Source organism: Pseudorca crassidens, chromosome 8, assembly GCF_039906515.1.
Source record: "Pseudorca crassidens isolate mPseCra1 chromosome 8, mPseCra1.hap1, whole genome shotgun sequence".
Taxonomy (NCBI): Eukaryota; Metazoa; Chordata; class Mammalia; order Artiodactyla; family Delphinidae; genus Pseudorca; species Pseudorca crassidens.
Genome location: NC_090303.1, coordinates 18,073,849 through 18,094,721, shown reverse-complemented (window position 1 = coordinate 18,094,721; position 20,873 = coordinate 18,073,849). Strand labels below are relative to the sequence as shown.

Here is a 20,873-nt window from a genome sequence, read left to right as displayed (position 1 = left end):
CTTCAGAATGGGGGCTGGTCCCGGAAAGACCAAACATTGATTGGAAGCTTGGAGCTTTCAGCCCAACCTCGGAGAAGGGGAGAGAGAGTGGAGATGGGTTTAATCACCAAAGGCCAATGATTTAACACTTGGTGCCCATGTAATAAAACCTCCATAGAAACCTCTAAATGACAGGGTGCAGAGAGCTTGCACAATGGGGAGCACATCGAAGAGCTGGAAGAGTGGCACACCCAGAAAGGGCGTTGACCCCCTCCCACTATACCTTGCTCTGTGCCTCTCATCCATTTGGCTGTACTTGAGTTGTATCCTTTATAATAAACCAGTAAGAGTAAGGAAAGCACTTCCTGAGTTCTGTGAGTCATTCTAGTGAATTATCAAACCTGAGGAGGGTGTCGTGGGAACCCCCAGTTTACAGCTGGTCGGTCAGAAGTATGGGTAGCTTGGGAATTGTGACTGGTGTCTGAAGTGGGGGCACTGTTGTGGGACTGAGCCCTTTAACGTGTGGGATCTGATGCTAACGGCGGGTAGGTAGTGTCAGAATTGAATTGAATTGTTGGACATTCGGTTGGTGTCAGAGAGTTGGAGAAATGGTGTTGGAAAAGACAACATGTATTTGGCACCAGGAGGAAAAAAACCCTTGTCCCTTGTCTACAGTTGTCTGGCTGCACCAGTGCACATTACACTGTCTGCAATGTGGGAAACTACTTAAATTCTTGGAGCATTCTAGATGACTAATGTATTATCGAAATACATATATGCACAACATGACAGGAAAAACTCAATGTAGGGTTCACATAAAGAAAAAGACTCTGCTCTTCATTACTGTGTAATTGCCAAACAAAGAATAGAATATATAGCTTCAGCTCAATTTCAGATTGCCCAGGAGGGAGGGGGTGCAATTCAGAAAAACATTCGAGGCAGCTCAGGTTATCTGGAGGCTTTGGTTTGAGGGTCCATCTAGACATGGTCTTTCATCCATTCATTCCTTGTATAGATATTTACTGAACTCCTAATCTCTGTGCTTGGCCCCTTGGTGAACAAGACAAAAGGTCCTCATTTTCACTCAACCTCTCTGTCCCCATTGTTTTGGACATATGGTGTAGGATATTTTAACAAAAAAGAACAACTTTTTATTCATTCATTCATTCATTCTACGTGTGTTTGTTTGAGAGTGTATAATACAGGTAGACTACTGGGAGATGTTTAAAAGAGCCATTGCGTTTGCCTTCAAGGACTGTCAAGCTTATTTGTTCATCAATCAGTCATTCATTCAAAAAAATGCATTGAGCCAGGCACTGTGCCAGGTCAGTGCCAGGGAAATATAGAAATGAACAAAGCACACAGTCAGTCCCTGACGGGCTGCAGTTCCAGCCAGAAGGGGCAACAGGTGGTAATGTCTTTGGTAGAGTGAAGTGTGGTAGGTGATGGTAATGAGCTGTGCCCACACTCTAGGGACAGTGCAAAGGGAGCACAGCAGTGGGGTATCCTGAGTTAGCCCTGTGTAGGTGAGAGGTCAACAGGTGACTCTTAATCTGACTTTTTAGTTGGGGCTGGAGAGAAGGGATGGCTTGGAGAGGAGGAGACTGTGTCAGTGAAGATAAGGAGGTGTGAGCCACCATGGCTGTGCACAAAACTGCAGGTGCTGTATTTTGATTTGGGTGTAGGAGGTGGCAGTAGGTGAATTTTAATATAGTGAAACAATTGCACATCAGTGCCAAGAACTAAACCTTGTAATATTGGCACAATAAATGGTTCAATGAAATGGATAGCCCAGAAATAAACATGTGATAAGGTAGGTATGACAGATCAGAAGGGTGTTAAGTAATAAATAATACTGGGGCAATTGATAAGTTATTTAGAAAGAAAATAGATTCTTACTAGTGATGATTTTTAGTCAGCATTTAGGGGCTTGAAACTTAGAAATTAGAGGATTAAGATTTCAGTCTGTGAATTAAAACTTAAGCTCAACACTAATGGATCAAGGCTCTATATAACAGGTTACCTCGAAGAACATAGTATCTTATCGACGCTATCACCTCACTGAACATATAGATCCTATGACAGTGGTTGACTTCACGGACCCCACCCTCACAAGGGCCTCTAATTTGGTTTAGTGTTCTGCTCTTGCCCTCTTAAAAATCTTAACTTTTGAAAACGGGCGTATGTTTTCATTTTGCACTGAGCCCTGCAAATTATGTGTCAGTCCTGCCAGTGAGGTTGGTCAAACATGGAAACAGAAAGTTACGGAGCCAAGCTTTAGAGGTAGATGCTGTCCTGCTTTTAGGAAAGTTGCAGCAACACACTTCAAGAGTCTGGGCCACAGGAGCAGGACCATGTGTACTGTGTATGGATGCCTTGGGCTGTCCCAGACTGACGCATTCAATAGTCAGTTTATTTGACAGACTCTCTCTTCCTCCCATCTCCTTCTCACCAAGGAACCTTTTACTTGTGATTTGGCTTCTCCTGTGGTCTTCCTGCAGGGACAGAGCTGGCTGGTCACGCTGACTCCATACTGATTCGGGAAGTTAGTTCCTAAGCTGCCATTCTGGTGATATGCGTCAGTGAGGTTCTTTAATGGGAGCCTGTCCCGGGAAGACGGTCCCCTTCTGTTAGGTTTCTGAGGCGGAACGCTGATGTCCAGGCATTGAGCTGGTGAATTCACCAGAGCCGTCATGCACAGGACAGTGGTTAAGGACAAAGCCTTTGCATAAAAAGGAATGAGATTCTAACGCCTGCTACAACATGGATGAACCTGGAAGCCATCATGCTAAATGAAATAAGCCAGCCACAAAGGACAAATATTATATGATTCCACTTACGTGAGTTACCTAGAATAGTCAAATTCGTAGAGTCTGAAAGAAGATTAGAGGTTACCAGGGGTGGGGGACAGGAGGAATGGGGAGTTGTTGCCTTATGGTTTCAGAGTTTTTGCTTAGGGTAATGAAAAAGTCTTGGATATAAATAGTGGTGGTGGTTATACAACATTGTGCATGTACTTAATGCCACTGAATTGTATACTTAAAAATGGCAAATTTTGTGTTATATATATTCTGCCACAGTTTTTAAAAGTTATAATGTAGTATACCAAAACGCATTGAATGCACGTTTTTCATGGGTGAATTGTATGGCATGTGAATTATATCTCAATAAAGCCGCTTTCTAAAACATTAAAAAAAAGAAAAGAACAAGGCCTTTGGAGTCAGCCAGACAGCCCTAGGGTCAAGTCCTGTGGTGCTACAAGATGATGTACGATGTGTGATGTTGGCCAAGATACGTAACTGTGCCCTGTTCTTTCATCTGCCAGGTGGTGATATGACACCTATCTTAGGGTTGTTGCGAGATTGAAGGGGAAAATGTACAGCAGGTCAGGGTTTCTCAACTTCAGCACTGTTGACATTTTGGACCAGGTCGTTCTTTCTTGGGGAGAGGGGGCGAGGGAGCTGTACTGTGCGGGGCGGGGTGTCTAGCAGCATCCCTAGCCTCCCCCAGCAGCTTCCTCTTAACCTCCCACAACTGTGACAACCAAAATGTCTCCAGACATTGCCTAAGTGTCATGCTGCGGGGCAGAATAGGCCCTGGTTAAGAAGCACTCACTGGCTTAGGTGTATAGAGCAATGCCTGGAGAAAAGAAAGCTACTGGCAGGTTTTGTAATAGTAATGACAGTCGTTGAGCTAAAGATGACAGTACTCCGGAGACCATGCTGAGGCCCCTGGAAAGACATTTGTCAGCCTTCCACCTGTCCTCTGCTCTCATTTCTACATCCATGCCAGAATCAAGTCCACACGGATTAAAGGGTAAATGTAAAAAGGTCTACCTTTACAAACTGAAAGAAGAGAAGTGACAGATCTGTAGATTTGCAAATAAAGAAGATTTACAAATACCCAACTCAAAAGCAGTGGTACTTTTGTGATGTTTAAAATTGGGTTTAAATCATATTGGGGAATTTTCTTCCCTGATGTCATTACATTAAAAACAAACAGCATGCATAATTGATCAAAAAAACAAAGACAAAAAAAAATTGGTAATTATAGTTAAAAAGCAAACTGGAGGGAATTCCCTGGTCGTCCCCTGGTTAGGACTCCGTGCTTTCACTGCCATGGCCCTGGATCAATCCTTGGTCGGGTACCTAAGATCTTGAAAGGCACATGGTGTGGCAAAAAAAAAAAAGCAAACTGGATAAAATGATTATAAGAAATATGACAAAGTGGTATTGAGAAACTGGTATAAGTCAAAAAGAAAACCAAATATAAAAATAAATGCCTCAGACATAGGGACAAAAGAGGAAATACAGTCAGCTTAGAATCATTTGAACATTGTTCAAATTCAGTAATACTTAAAAATTTAGATCTTTTTTTCATTTAAATTGGCAGAGAGTTTGAGCATTAATATCTGAGTCTGCGGTACCATTTAGAGGAGTCTCCTTACACACTGCTTATAGGACACTGGATGGGTATAATCCCATTGGGAGGAAACATGGTGATAAATATGCCTTAAAAGTTGTCATACCTTTTAGCCCCCAAAATAACATTTGGGAATAATTCCACAGCATAATCTGAAATGTAGACAAATGTTTATGCATGAAGATGTTTATTGCAAGGTTGTTTTAACAGAAGCCAGCTTCGTGTCTAGCATTAGGGGTGTGGTAAATTATAGCTTATGGTAACTAGTTAGCAATCCTTAAAACAATATTTACAAAATGTTTCTAATGACATACAGAATTCTTAAGTGTTAAATGAAACAGCAGGTTTTAAAATTGTGGATGCGGTATGAACTCAGCTCAGAATAAAGACTGGAAAGGAATATGCAAAATATTAATAGCATTTGTTCCTGGAAGATTGAGTTATGATAATTTATGAAAGTTACTCATAACTGCTTGATTAAATTGATCATTTCAAAGCAGACTTAGACTTTGTGTGTGTTCTTTCAGGTAATTTTTTGATCTTATGCATTTCTGTAGCTTGGAAATGAAGATGAAAGAGGTTAGCTATGTTTCTCTGAATAAGAGAAAGCAGTTATCAGTGTCTTAAAGTGCAGCTTTATATTTTAGTAAATTCCTTATAAATTGCAATAGCAAACTGGCTTTGGGGGGTAGACTGCTTGCCCTGGATGAGGTGAATTAATGGTTTTTTACACCACAGCCCTCTTTTTGTTCACTAATTTTTCAAGATATATTTATTGTAGCATGTTTCTTGGTGAAGGAATCTTTAAAATGTCCATTTTTATTTTTATAGTATGTGCAGAAGCTTATAATCCTGATGAAGAAGAAGACGATGCTGAGTCCAGGGTATGTAATTTACTGAATGCGTTAATTTTAAATTATACTCCCGTATTGGATAAAGAAAATAATAATAGAAAAGATGTTAAGAGGCATATAGGTTAACAGGGGGCATAATGGAATTATCTTGACTGTTTCTTTTCCTAGCCTTATCTCCTGATAGTTTACTTCTTCTTCATGTTCTGTATAATTACTTCAATCCAAAGCATCTCTCTCTTTGGATAAGAGGAAAGATGAACATAAAAACTCACTGAAGTTGTGGTTTTATTTCTCTTGCAAAAATATAGTCTGTGATGAAAAATGTTTTTAGCTATCTTTCCCAAAGTGATAATGTTATTTTTCTTAGACAAGTAAGTATTTCTAGGAAAGAAAAACGCTGGGAAAAGCCTTCTGCTCCTACTGTTTTATCACAACAGAAGCTTACTCTGAAACAACAACAAAAAATCACAGTAAAATTACATCTAAAATGTCAGTACAGCAGTTACTGTGTTTTAAAATCTGTGAGTCTGATAGTTTGCTCAGAAGCTGATTTCTTGGAGGTCTTGAAGTTTTCGCAAGACTTTGTCCAGTTTGGTTTGAAACAGTTTTTAAGCTGTGTCCTTTAGCTCCATTCTCCTATTATTTATTTAGTAGAAAGTAAACTCAATAGGAGATTACTGAGCCTGGAAATGGAAAGTAATCATGTACTTTTTTTTTTTTTTTGAGTACATACTTTGCAAAAGTTTGTTTTCTTCTATTTGGCCTTAAATAAAAACAAAAATCTGTTTCTGTAGCTCTGAAAAATACTAAAGTAAGATTGAGTTTTAATATAGAAAAGCAGATACTGGATCCCTAAGTCATTACATCATTAAGCTCCCTGAAATATAAATAAAATCCAGTGGTAGAAAGATCAGGAGCTTTAAATGACACAGAAGATTTTGGAGAAAAATCCCATTTCACTCCTGTCCCCATGGGGATTCGCAGCACCAGACTTGCAGTGTTCATTTCTCAGTATATAACTTACATATTTTGATCAGGTCCATAAATTCCAGTCTGAAAATTATGTTGCCTTAGGATCACGGTATCGTCTCTAATGTGTAATGTGCTGTTACCCCTCCATGTAGTCTGAAAAACCCTCCCCTCTCCTACACTTTATTTATGTATCTCGCAGAAACACTAGTGGGTGACTTCGAAGACAATGTTCTTTGTGTATAAATGTATATGATAAAACTTGATAATTGAGATGTTTGATGAGCTTGTTTAGCTTAGTAAAAATCTAAATTGGAAAGAACATTTAAAACTACAGTTTGAAAACAATATACAGTATCTCATAGACTCGAAAACTGTTAGCTACCATTTGGTCCACGTGATTGATAAGGTGTTTGGCTGGATCACTCCAACTAATTTCTAACAGTCTTGTTGGGGAGGCTATACCAGTTAAAATTCATTTGGCTGTGGGAATAAAACAATCACCTTGAGATTAAATACAAAAGAAAACATTGGGGAATTATTGGACATATGCTTGGAAATCTTGTAGAACTCCTGGAAGTGTTAAAGAAAACCCTAGGCTGTGGCTAGCAGGCAGGAGCCAGCCCCCTCTGGGGTCCTTCCACAGCATTTGTGCAGCACCTAAGAGTATCGACATTGAAAGGGACTCAGCTGCCCGTCACTCTTATTGTGTCTCTCTCAGTTCAAAATCCCAGCTTCCCCGTGGAGAGTTTCTCACAGACTTGACTTTGGCTGGGGGACCCCACTTATAAATGAGGGCATCCTGCAAGCCTACTCTTGGGCATATACCCAGAGAAAACTCTTAATTCAAAAAGACACATGCACCCTTATGTTCATAGCAGCACTATTTACGACAGCCAAGACATGGAAGCCACCTAAATGTCCACTGACAAAGGAATGGATAAAGAAGGTGTGGTACATATATACAAGGGAATATTACTCAGCCATAAAAAAGAATGAAATAATGACATTTGCAGCAACATGGATGGACCTAGAGATTATTCTATTAAGTGAAGTATGTCAGACAGAGAGAAACAAGTATCATATGATATCACTTACATGTGGAATCTAAAATGATGTAAATGAACTTATTTACAAAACAGAAATAGACTCACAGACATAGAAACAAACTTAGGGTTACCAAATGGGAAGAACGGGGTGGGGTGGAGATAAATTAGGAGTTTGGGATTAACATATACACAGTACTATCTATATATAAAATAGATTACCAACAAGAACCTACTGTATAGCACAGGGAACTATATTCAATATCCTGTAATAACCTATAATGGAAAAGAATCTGAAAAAATATATGTATATATATGTATATATAACTGAATCGCTTTGCTGTATACCCGAAACTAACATAACATTGTAAATTAACCATACTTAAATTTTTTTTTAATGCTTAAATTTTTAAAAAATGTTTAAAAAAATAAATGAGGGCAGTTCCTAGAGAAGGAGGCATCTTTGTGGGTTGGGCATTCACCCTGAGTTGTCCCTGTAACACCCTTCAATGTTACTAATTTTTTAAATTAATTTATTAATGATATATTAATCATTATAATGAAGTGTCTTGGGTTCTCCATTAGGTTGACTCTTCTCTACTAAAAACTGTAATTTTTTTTTACATACTAAAATAAAATATTAAACATTTTAATAAATATTAAAATATTTTAATATTTTTTGTCTTAGATACTATAAGGCACTTGTACCATAGCCCTTGGAAATGATTATTACAGATTTCAAAATTTAATTGGCTCTAAACATACTGGAAAATGTCTGTAAGGAAAACATGAAGTGTATTTTGATAAACTAACATTTCATTTGGACATTTTGTCTTATTTTAGAGACCCTATTTATATTATCAAATCCCAAAATCTCAGAGTAGTATAAATAGATACTTATTCTTTGATGTGTATTCAAAGAAAATTCAAACACTTAAGACTGATTTTGGAAAACAACAAATTAGATTTTGGTTGGAATACCTTTAACAAATGAAAATATAAGGGTTCTATACATCTAGCATGTAGAAACTGGCAGAGAAGAGCTGGTAAATTTAAGAGTGGAGCATTTCTTTCTTCTGTTATTCCCTGAAGTGTCTTGGGAGTGCCTTCTGCATATCTGGCCGGGTGCTGGGTATACAGTGGTGAGCACGATGGAGTTCTTGCCGTCTTGGAGCTTAGAGTCTTAATAGCAGAAGCCGACCACAAGCTAGTAGATTAACAGTCACAAAATATGAAGTGCTAAAAAGACAGTGTAACAGGGTGTAGGAATTAAAACCAAACCAAACCCCCCAGATCAACAGCGTCCCTAATGAAATGGAATAGTTGGAGAAGGGCTCCTTGAAGTGAGACCAGAGGATGTACGTGGAGAGTGTCTTGCCAAAAGCCCAGGAGTGCACTTTGGGTTGACCCAAGCCCATCAGAGTGGGAGGAGTCGGAGGCTCTGAATAAAGGCAGCTGTGGCCGAGGCTGAGTGGCTGAGGTGAGGGTGGAGAAGGAGTAGGGATTAATTCTCTGTGAATGTGATGGACTCCATTGAGGTTTTAATCTGGAGAATTCGGTTTAAAGTTTTAAAAGATTACTTTCACCTCTGTGTGGAGAATAGATTGGACAGGTATGAGAATAGATTGGACAGATATGAAAATATCTTGTACAGACTTGCCTTGCTTAACAAAATAGATGCACGGTGTTTCCTTTAAAGAAAACATGTAAGTCAGTGTTACTTATTGTTTTTCTAATTTTTTTTTAATTGAAAGGCAACAGAGGTTATGGCAGGAGTTGAAAGACTTTTCCTGTAAAGCTTTTTTCGGGGGGAATTTTACTATTTTCAGAGAATAAATACTTTAGGCTCTGGGGGCCGTGCTGTTTCTGTCACAACTATTCAGCTCTGCTGTTATAGCAGGAAAACAGACATAGACAACACATAAATGAACGGCTGTGGCTGTGACCCATGAAATCTTTATTTCTGGACATTTGAATTTCATATAATTTTCATGTGTCAGGAAACATTCTTTTGATTTTTTCCCCCAATCATTAAAAAATGTAAAATCATTCTTAGCATAGGGGTCATGCAAAAAGAAATTTGGCCTTCAGGCCGTGGTCTGCTGACCCTGGTTTCTAGAATGAACTCTGTGGCCAGCCTACAGCTGCACTGAATCCCAGCTCTACAGCTTCTGAACTGTGTGACATGGAAGAAGTTACCTGGGCCAGTTAATTTTCTTACTTTTTTTCTCTTGAGAGATCACACGGTATTTGTCTTTCTCTGTCTGACTCATTTCACTTAGCATTCACCTGCTTCATGGGGTCTCTTACTAGGATAAAGCTAGTAATAAAGCCCTTTTTAAATTTTTAAAGCCCTTAAAACAGTGCTCGGCACATAGTAAGTGCTCCATCAGTATTTGTTTAACCAATAAGATTTTTATCCTGAAATCAGAAATAAATTTTAATAAAAAACCAAGTGGCCTCCAGTATAATAAAAATCACATTCGGGCACATTGCCGAGGCCTTAGTTATCCAGATGCAGATCTTGTATGTCGGATCACACCAAACCCAACAGAAGGAAATGAGTCTGTAGAAGTAGGAGAGCATCTTCTGAGCAGTTGGTACAGGGCAGGGGAGCGAGAGCTTCAAAGATTCACCCGATTTCTGACTGTTTGCTTTCCAGGACGCAGAGCAGGATTTTCATGGCCGGGGGTGGAGGCTATGATAGATAACGGACTCTGGGCACTGAGGAGTGATGGCAGGTAGACGGAAGAAAGGAAAAAGGGAAACAAAGAGGAGAGCAGTAGACAGTAGTAGGGGTGGCAGGATGGAGAAACAAGATTTGGACATATGAATTCATAAGAAGAGAAGTAGCTGGAGAGAGAAAGAAGAGGAAAAAGGTGGGTTTTAAAAAATTTTTTATTGACATATAGTTGATTTACAACGTTTCAGGTGTACAGCAAAGTGATTCAATTATATATATAATTTTTTCAGATTCTTTTCCATTATATATATATATATTTTTTACATCTTTATTGGAGTATAATTGCTTTACAATGGTGTGTTAGTTTCTGTGGTATAACAAAGTGAATCAGCTATACGTATACATATATCCCCACATCCCCTCCCTCTTGCGTCTCCCTCCCACTCTCCCTATCCCACCCCTCTAGGTGATCGCAAAGCAGAAGGTGGGGTTTTGTGTGAGGTGTTAATACAAAGTGAATGGGTCAGGGGAGAAAGACAAATTGATGACAAGGGTAAAGCAGGTACAAGCCGGTGTTAAAAATGATTTAAAAAGACAGTTTAAGTGATACAAACGTTATTTAACACTGCACGAAGTGGGCAGTCTCCATTCCCAAGGGTCCAGAGAGCTGCAAAATGGGGTGGAGGGTAGGAAGCTTTTATAGGATAAAGAGTAAGGAACAAGGAAGTAAGCGTAGAGCCCAGATTTGGCTTGGCTTTGGGGGATTGGCTGACTGGATATACTGTGTTTCTGGCAAAGCGGGGCATTTATAGGGACACGAGAGTTATCTAAGCTTTGGTTTGCTGACGTGGCACCCCGGGCAGAGGTGGCTCCCTCTTGGGCCTAGGAAGTCATTTCAGCATCAGCGACACGCCATCCCCAACCTTTTCTCTCTGAGGATAGAGCTGCTCAGCAGGCAAACGTTTATGATTGCTTCAGTTCGGAGTTCCAGATGGCTTTTGTGAAGTGAGAACTAACTTTTTGTTTCATTGTGTTAGCCTTCCTTATTTGAAGTAGGCACGTGTGAATTTTGGTTGGCATGATTTAGTTCGTATCCAAATTTTTTAAGTTTTTTGTATAGCAGTGAGTTCTTAGGCAGGAGGATCTGCTTTTTCTGGGCCCACGTGCCGTCGTAGAATCTAGGTTGAGGTGAATATTGATTGGATAGGAAACAAAAGTTTGCATATCCCTTACCCTTAGAGGAAAAACGGCAGCAACGTCCTCTCTCACTGGCTAATAGTATGTAGCGGTATCCTGTGTATACTGCTTTTTGTGTGTGTATAGTATATAAGCAGTACACACATAAATAGTACACATACACTGTACATTTCCTCAGTTGTTCTTGGGCCTCTGATTTTTAGCCATGTGAGATGGGTTTGAAATGCCGATTTTACTTTCCCGTCGCGCGTTTTGATGCATTCACGGGCACAGAGCTCACCGCCGCCTGATCCTGGTTGCTGTGATGGTGGGGCTCCTGCTCTTCAGCATCTCTTCCAGTCACTCTGTGTGTCAACGTTAGGATAGGAAAAGGTGGTGTATGGGTCTCCAGGAGACCAACTCGATGTCTTCTGCTTTTAGGACCATCTCTTGCCTCGCAGACTCATCTTACAGTTACACAGTACCCGCGTTCGCAGAAGAATGGGCCTTCGGGGCCAAGTCCTTGAGCCTTCTGCTGGTCGGAAGGGACTCAAGAGAGTTGGCCGGCCGCACTTACAGAAGGCGTTCTGTTGGCCTTTACCCTCAGGAATGAAAGTTTCTGAGCAAATAGTACACTGCTTTTCTTTGAACTCGTTCTCAGATGAGCGCACCAGGACTGTTGGATTCATTCTCCCTCAGATCCATAGTCTCCTTGGTGTGACAGCGCGTGATTGCTTGCTCCCTGTGGAAAAGCAATCTCCGTGGGCGTGGTTATTTTATATACATTGTGCATAAAAATGTATTTAACATCTAAGGCAATATACAGGTAAGAATTTACTCACTTCTAGAGACTTTATCAAGTCTTGAGGGGAAGAGCTACATCCTGAAAGAGTATTAAGTTCAATGGTAAAGAGTATGAAACAGTATTAAAGAGTATTAAGCAGAATAAAGGCAGTGTGTAGATTTTCAACATAGCTGTTACAACATGTTGTCCTTTTGTATGTTCCCGCTGGCTGGAGCCTTGGTGTCTTTAGTGATTAGCCAATGCAGACCCTCACAGAATGAACTTGCTAACCTGGGGGAAACACTCCTTTGAAAAACTTTCAAGTACTGTATTGATGAATGTACACCACCTCCCTGAGACGAACTGTATTACTCTCCCCTGTTTAGCAGGCTGGTAGTTAATGTCTAGTCACCTAAAGTGAACCTCAGCACCAACCGTTCTTCATTCTAATATCCTGCTAGGAAATTTTATCCCTTAAGAGCAAGGTGAGTAGACTAATTGTTAATTTGGTGTCCTTTTAGATTATACATCCCAAAACTGACGATCAAAGAAATCGATTGCAAGAAGCTTGCAAAGACATCCTGCTGTTTAAGAACCTGGATCCGGTAAGATAAAATCTCAATAGTAGCAACGGTTTTTTTTTCAGTGTCCGTGTGGAGAACCGTGCAGGATCTTGGATTTCACCCTCTTTACAAGCTAACATCACCCAGGGCGATGTAAAGGCCCCACTGCAGATGTCTACACAGGAAGTGGGTTGTGTTCTAGGAGCTGGGGAGGTCACTGCTGTCATAGCAAGGAGTGAGCGCCTGTTTCTCGGCGGAAGGCTTCTCATCCCTCAAGGTTACTTGCTGCAAACACAGCCCTGAGAAGTGGCCCAGGTGAAGAGAGGTTAAGACTTTGCATTCTTTGCCCACTCAACAGGAACACGTAGGGATGTGCAGGGCCCATGGGGGAATGCCTCTTTCACCAGTCAGTAATAGTCATTATTTTAATGTATGACTTTCATATTATACATATTTTTAAAGTAAATTTTACTTGGCTTTAAAGGTAGAGGGATTTTTTTTTCTTTGTAAAGATTTTGAAATCTCTAGTCTTTAGTTTGGGGTGTATTTCTAGAGTGACCGTACTGTTCAGACTTTGCCCTTCACCCTGACCTAAATGCTCTGCTTCCTTCATCATGGATTATGCTTATTCACTGCTATGTGGTCATTTGGGAAAGAGCCCCTGCTGCCATGTTCCCCATGTGAAACCTGAGTCAACTTTGGTAAATTACCTCGATTCTTTCTTCGGTCAAACTCAACATCTTAATAGTTTTCGGATTGATGCCCTAGAGAAGAACGCATTAATCAAGACCCACTCTTTTAAGATGAGGTCTTTTTAAAAAGGCCATTTTTTTGAAGAGGAAAGTACTACTTTATACAGTGTCTTCTATGCTGGGTTATATTATACCCTGAAATTATTTTTAAAAGCTCTTTTGTTTCTAATACCATTTATGCTAATGTTATGTCCTCCAGGATCACATATTATATTGTGTGACTTTGGAGATTTTGTTTTAGGGCCACATAACACAAGTTTTGTCCACTTTGATCCACGTCCTCTAGAGTTACCACCAAGTCTGCAAAACTAGGAGCTCTAAAGAAAGGGTTGCTGGTGGTTCTCTGTCATAATGGAAGAATAAGAAATGGGATTAAGATAGAAAATTTAGGAATTTCATTTATGAATGGAAAATCTTCCTGGTAGTATTAAATAGTAGAATAAGTGACTAAAAGGAACTTGTGAAATTTTGATGGGCTTCCAAATAAATCTCAGATTTATTTCTGTGAAATAAAGGGCATGAAACTATGATCTCTAATGATCTCCCACCAGAATGAGACCAAATAATTATTAGTGGAAAGATACAACTTTATGTGTGTGTATAAGATGATAATTTTGCTATTGGAACTAAACTAAGTATTTAATTCTTTTGCTTCAGATACACACGGAAGACAGCTGTGAAATCAATCCTTAGTTTTATCCTTAGGGGTAGGCTTCAGCCAAGAACGTTCTGTATTTTCAGGCCAGAGCTTTGCATGGGAGAATTTCAGGGTCACCAAAAACAGGGCTTCTCAAGCTTTAATATGCCTATATATCATCAGAGGATCTTGTTAAAAATGCAGATTCTGGTTGAGTAGATCAGTAGTGGAGCCTGAGAGTCTGCATTTCTCACAAGGTCCCAGGTGATGGCAACGCTGTCAGCCCACAACCATACTTTGAGTAGGAAGGACCAGAGCCCAATGTGAAAATGTTCGAGGTCAGTATTTTGGTACTATCATATGTTATTTTGTTTGCATGCTTCCCTATTCAATTCAACCAGTATTTTAATGCTTCAGCAGTGACCGAACAGTGATACTGTGGAGTCAAACACTGAGTGATGAACAGGCATGAGTGAAATCACTGCCAGTTATAATTTCCTGGCATGCTGCCTATTCTATTCCATCCTCTAAATTAAATTGATTTTTCTTCCATTTCAACTTTAACTCTTTTAAAGCATTGTGAAAATTTTGGTTGCATTTAAAATAATAAAAAAAAACCTTTTCCTGGTATATTCTGGCAGGGAGCATCTTTAACTAAAATGGTTATTTTTATAAACATAGGTGTTTTTTAAGCCAGTTTTTAAATTTCGCTGCTCTGATGAAGGTCTTCAATATATATATTTTAAAGGTCACAGTTCATAGGGACAAAAAAGAAAAAGCCCGTTGATGGAATTACAAAGTTCATAAGTTACCATTATTGAATGTTTTATAGGGAGGAAGTAAATATATTTACATAGTTGTTTACAAAAGACCTTTTTTGAATTTGAGCTCATACCATCTTGATTTATTTCCCTACTATCTTAAATCCTTCTAAGAATGATACAAAATATAAATAGGTAACAATTAACTCTTCTCAGCAAATAACCACCTGGAATAAGAAATTTTTCCCCAAACATAGCAGATTGAAGATTTTAAGTTAAGTTCATATTTTAAGCAGCTTTCTAGTTTTTTATTGTATACATTTTTTGTCATAACCCAAATGCATTTAAATTGAATTATATATTCCACTTATATAATCTGCCTATCATATAGCAGCTCCTTTCAGGTCAATTCCTTGACCAACCACTGTGTTCCAAGGCCTGTATGAAGGCGTAGGATGCCACAAAAATACTTAGACATGGTTCTTGTGCTCTTGGAACTTATCATTTAGTGAGGGATTCAAATACACATACAAAGCAATTTGGTAAAACATGATAAATGCTGTAATACGGTCAGGGCGCTATGAGAGGATGAGGGTCTCTCAGCCCCACGTGAGGATCCAGGAAGCTGGAGAGGCCACCTGAGACGAGCCTCAGAAAATGAGTTGGAAATCGCAAGTTGAACGAAAAGCACAGAGCGCGTTAACGCTGGAATCTAAAGTGAAAGACATCCAGTGGCGGGGCTCAGACGTGCGCGCCGTGTCAGGAAGGAGCACCGTGGCAGTGGACACATACTATAGACAGTAGCATTTTAAGCAGAGAAAGTAACAGTCAGGTGTGTCTGAGGTCACTGTGGTGGCAGGGTAGGGCGTGGAGTTAAAGGCGAGAGACGGATAGGTCAGGAACAAAGGAAAGGAGCGCAGTGAGGAGACCGCACTGCCCTCCGTGCCAGGAAATGGATCCAGGAAAGAGCCGTGCTGCGGTCCAGGGAGAAGAAACGCGCCCAACTAAGGAGAAGGGGGGAAGGGATGGTTTCATAAAATACTCAGGACGAGCAGAAGTTGGTACCTGCTGACTGAATGAATCGAGACCTGACAGAAATAGTCTCGGATGACCCCCAGTGTCTGGCAGCGGAGGTGGTACCGTTTCCTGAAATGGAAAAACTTGGAAGGAGGAAGGGGAAGCCGTAATTACTAACCGGCAAGAAGAACAGTCTTGGCTTTGCATCCACTATCTCACTTGACTTTCCTCAAGGCGTTGTTTAGCTTGAAAATCTAGCACCTCCTAGACCTCAGAACAGTTTTCCTTAGAGTTCTGTATATTCATACACTGAGCACAGCATTTATAATTATTAACCTCTTTGAAGATATTCTTTTCATGAATATTTTAATGCTCGACTCAGCAGGCCATTTTTCTTCTGAAATATTTCTAATTTTAGGCAAACTGAAATAATCTTCTTATGCTATATGATAGGCTCTTTGATTAATGGAGAGTAAATTGTTATTTTTTAAGGGAGTCAAAGCCCTTTTACCGAGCTCAGTCTCTAATTTACATTCTGTAGGCGAATAAGATGTGGATTTCCTACAGTAGCTGTCAGTCACCGAGATAAGCCTCTGCATATTGAATATTTCCTACGTTCTTTTCACTCTGTGCATAATTATGGGGAAATTACATTTTGATTGACTAGAAGAGACACCTGTCACATAGAGAAGTTCTAAAAGAAATAGATGTTCTGTATTTTATCAGGGATTACTTTTTCATTTATCCATGTACAAATTCTTAAGCGTGATAACGTTTTAAAAGGCAGCTAATTCCAAGATAACAAAAAAAAAATTTACTATAGCGCTATATTTCATCTTTTTCTCCACTTGACATTCAGGGCTAGACCTAGCTAATCAATAAAGCCGATCGTCCCCCTCCATCTGCTCTAAACGAGTTGAAATATAAATAATAAGCAAAATAAAATGTTAGTAAACCATTTAATCAAACTTCATAATTTTAATAGGTGACCGTATGTCGCCTGGGTTGATGAACTCCCAATTAGCAGCACATAGAGAAGGCACTGTCTTACTGCCCCCCGTTGGCTTCGTCTTCAGCCCTGGCTGCTGTTTCACACATAGGTGCCAGAGCTTACACGGGAATCCAGGGAGGGGATGAAAGCCACGTCCTGCAAACCCATCACCATCTTTCTTCCCAAAGTTTTTCTTACCCACATGAAGATGTAATGTTATATTCTCTGTTTAAATGGAGAGTTTGGTTTTTCAATTAATTAAAAAATTTAAATCAGTATGCATATAGAATTTACAAAAATTCAAAAGGAACAAAAGAGTAGTCAGTGAAAGGAGATCTCCCTTCCATCCCTGTCTCCCAGCAATCCAGTTTCTCAGGAGCCAAGTTCTTTTAGCACTATCGTGCATATTTTTCTAGGGTTACTCTATGTATATACAAGTATATTCTTTTTAAAATTTCGGTGGCAGCAAACTCTACACGTAGAGTTCTTACCCAGTTCTTTTTTTTTTTCTAACAGGTATTCTGTATTTATAGCGTTTTCATATTCTTTCTTAAAATTATTTTTATCAGTATTTATTTTTATAAAAGTTTAAATTGGTAGCATTTATGTATTATAAAGCTAAACCATGAAAACACATTGCGTTTTGCTGTTGTCTAATGTATTAATATTGTATATACAAGAAGAGGCATCCCAAATAATATTGAAAAAGAAGAACAAAGTTGAAGGACTCACACTTGCCAATGTCAAAACTTATACCTCAAAGCTGCAGTAATCAAAGCAGTGTGTTGGACTTCCCTGGTGGCGCAGTGGTTAAGAGTCCGCCTGCCGATGCAGGGGACACGGGTTAAAGCCCCAGTCCGGGAAGATACCACGTGCCGCGGAGCGGCTGGGCCCGTGAGCCATGGCCACTGAGCCTGCGCGTCCGGAGCCTGTGCTCTGCCACGGGAGAGGCCACAGCAGTGAGAGGGCCACGCACCGCAAAAAAAAAAAAAAAAAACAGTGTGTTACTGGCATAGGGATAGACATACAGAACAATGGAATAGCGTTGAGAGTCGAGAAACAAACCCATACATCTATGGCCATTTGATTTCAACAAAAATGCCAAGATCATTCACTGGGGAAAGAATAGTCTTTTCAATAAATGGTGCTGGGACAACTGGGTATCCACACACAAAAGAACAAGGTTGGACTCCTACTTCACACCAAGTACAAGAATTAACTCAAAATGGATCAAAGACCTAAATGTAAGCTGTAAAACTATAAAACTCTTAGAAGAGCTTTATAGAAGGGCCTCGTATTCAGAATATAGAAAGAACACTTAGAACTCAACCACAAAAGGACAGACAACCCAACTTTAAAATGTGCAGAGTTCTTGAATAATAGACATTTCTCTAGAGAAGATATACAGATAACCAATAAGCACATGAAAAGATTCTCAGCATGGTTAGTCACTAGGGAAATACAAGTCAGAACCACAGTGAAATACCACTTCACCCCCACTAGGATGGGTATCGTTTTTTTAAAAAGGAAAATAACAGGTGTTGGCAAGGATGTGGAGAAATCGGAACCTGGTACATCGCTGGTGGTAAAGTAAAATGGCCCAAGCACTGTGGAAAACAGCCTGGCCGTTTCTCAAAAAGTTAAACATAGAATTACCATATGACTCAGCAATTTCACTCCCAGGTGTAGGTCCAAAAGAATTGAAACAGGTGTGCCAATAAATACTTGTATATGAATGTTCATAGTCGCGCTATTCACAATAGCCAAAAGGTGGAAAGAACCCAAGTGTCCATCGACAGGTGAATGGGTAAGTAAGTTGTGGTGTGTGTTCGTATATATATATAGTGGAATATTATTCATCCGTAAAAAGGAATGAAGTATGATATATGCTATAACATAGGTGAACCTTGAAAACATTATAATGAGTGAAGTAAGCCAGACACAAAAGATCATGTATTGTGTGATTCCATTATATGAAATATCCAGAATAGGTAAATGCACAGAGACAGAAAACACATTGGTGGCTGCCAGGGCCTAGTGGGGGGGAGAATGGGGAATGACTGCTTAACGGGCGCACGGTTTCCTTTTGCGGAAACGTTTTGAAAGTAGGTACAGGTGGTGGTTGCACAACTTTGTGGCCACTAGTCCACTTTAAAATGGTTAATTTTAATGTGACATGAAATTTTACTTCATAAAAAATGTATATGTAATCCATCCGAACATGTTGATTTACTTTAGTTTTAATATTTAGTGGTTAGAACACACTTTAAGGATGAGTTTGGGATTAACATATACACACTACTATATATAAAATAGATAATCAACAAGGACCTACTATATACCACAGGGAACTATATTCAATATCTTGTAATTACCTATAAGGGGAAAAAAATCTGAAATGTATGTGTATAAGTGTATCAGTTTGCTGTACACCTGAAACTAACACAACATTGTAAATTAACTGTACTTCAAGCCTAAAAAATGGTTTAAAAAAATCAGCTGTTTACAGAATCGATCACTGAAGCACCTCCTCAAAATCCCTGGCTTCCAGAAAACAGTTTGAAAACCACTGAGCCCTTTTGACAGCATGTGGAAGGTGGTGAGCCTGTCTTGACAGGAACAGGGAGCTCATCTCTTTGCCCTGTCACTGCTAGAGAGCTGTCCTTCTTAGACAGGTCTTAACATTGTTCCAAAATCTCCAGAAACTTCCACCCAGCAGTCCCAGTCCTGGCCTCTGGAATCACCGACGACATCATTGTGGCTGCACATAGCATGTGTTCGCTGAAGTTCCTCCTACATCAGGGTTTCAGATTTCCTGATTGCCCTTCTTTGAGTGTTCTCGTGCTTGTCAGCAACTCCAGTAAAAGATAGGGGTCTCAAAATCCATACTTTTTTTTTTTAATAGCTGCATAGCTTTCCAATGCATGGATGTATCAAACTTATTTATCCAGAGACCTGTAGATAAACTTGAGTTTTCAATTCTTTGCTATTACAATGCACATTTTGCAGTGAAAAATGCCCATGCACATGTCATTTCACAAATGTGTTATAGAATAACTTCCTAGACAAGGAATAGTGAGGTGACGGGTAGCGTGTTTGAAATGATACCGACTGTTGACAGTGCGCCCTCTGAGACCCGTTCCCATCAGCCGTCTGCCGGAGGAACCCTCCTTCCCACACCATCTCCACCAGTGTGTTAGTCTAACATTTTTATGTTTCTGAATCTGGCAGGTGAAAAAGGGTATCTCCTTTCAATTTTGATTTGCATTCCTCTTTATTTTGAAAGAAGTTGAACATCTTTTTATGTTTTTAAGAGCCCCTTCCCCCTTTTCTGGAAGCTTTGCAGGTCAGATCTGTATCTTTGATGTTCTAAAACCACACTGTCGTGTGTGTGTGGAGGTTCTGGTCCTTGATTGTGCCGGGCCCTTGAGTGAGCCCTTTCAGTCTGAAAACTTACATCCTGTGGTTCTGGAAAATTCATTGCGTATTTCTTTGATGATTTTCTCCCCTTTGTTATCTCTAATATCACTTTGTCTGGAGCTTCTGTCTTTTCATCTGTCGCCTTTCTTTGAAGTTTTTATTTTAATTTACCTTCTTAGTTCTTTTACGAGAAAATTCTGTAATGGGGGTACATGTCACACATTTGTCAAAACACACCAGGTGTACAGCACCGCACCAAGGGTGAACCCAGATGTCAGCTGTGGACTTTGTGTGATAATGATGGCGGTGTAGGTTCATCACTTGTAATAAATGTACCTGCTGGTGGGGATGTTGACAGTAGGGGAGAGGCTGGGTGGAGGCAGGGGGTTTATGGAACTCTTTATGCTTTTCGCTCCATTTTGCTGTGAACCTAAAACTGCTCTCAAAAATCAAATATTTAAAAGGCAGAAAAAAATGTGGTAATCATGTTTTCAGTTTTCAACTTACCCATTTTTCTCTGATTGGCTCTTTTTCTAAATAGCCTGTTTTTCATCTCATGGATATAACATTGTGTGAACATCTCTGGGTATACAAAGTAGAACTTGCTGAAAGCTCATCACTGTTGTTGAATTTTCTAGCTCATTTGGTGTCACACTGCTGTTTATCTTAGTCTTGTAGGCTCCCAGAGGGGCCACGGAAAGCTGATGTGGAGCCCTGAGTAAGCATGCCAGGGCTGTCCACCAGTGTCCTGCTGGTTGAGTGACAGGGGGCCAGCTGTTAACATGGGGGAACCCCTCATCCCAGCAAGTGAAGGTCCTT

At 39.9% G+C, this 20,873-nt stretch overlaps 1 protein-coding gene across 1 annotated transcript in view; it reads left to right on the top strand.

Annotated features, from left to right (window-relative positions):
• PRKAR2B (protein kinase cAMP-dependent type II regulatory subunit beta) overlaps positions 1-20,873 on the top strand; it is a 110,403-nt gene that overhangs the window by 63,456 nt on the left and 26,074 nt on the right. Inside the window, exons 3-4 of the mRNA XM_067745953.1 lie at positions 5,233-5,285; positions 12,435-12,518. Of these exons, the coding sequence (XP_067602054.1) occupies positions 5,233-5,285; positions 12,435-12,518 (137 nt within the window). The remainder of the gene's footprint in view (positions 1-5,232; positions 5,286-12,434; positions 12,519-20,873) is intronic.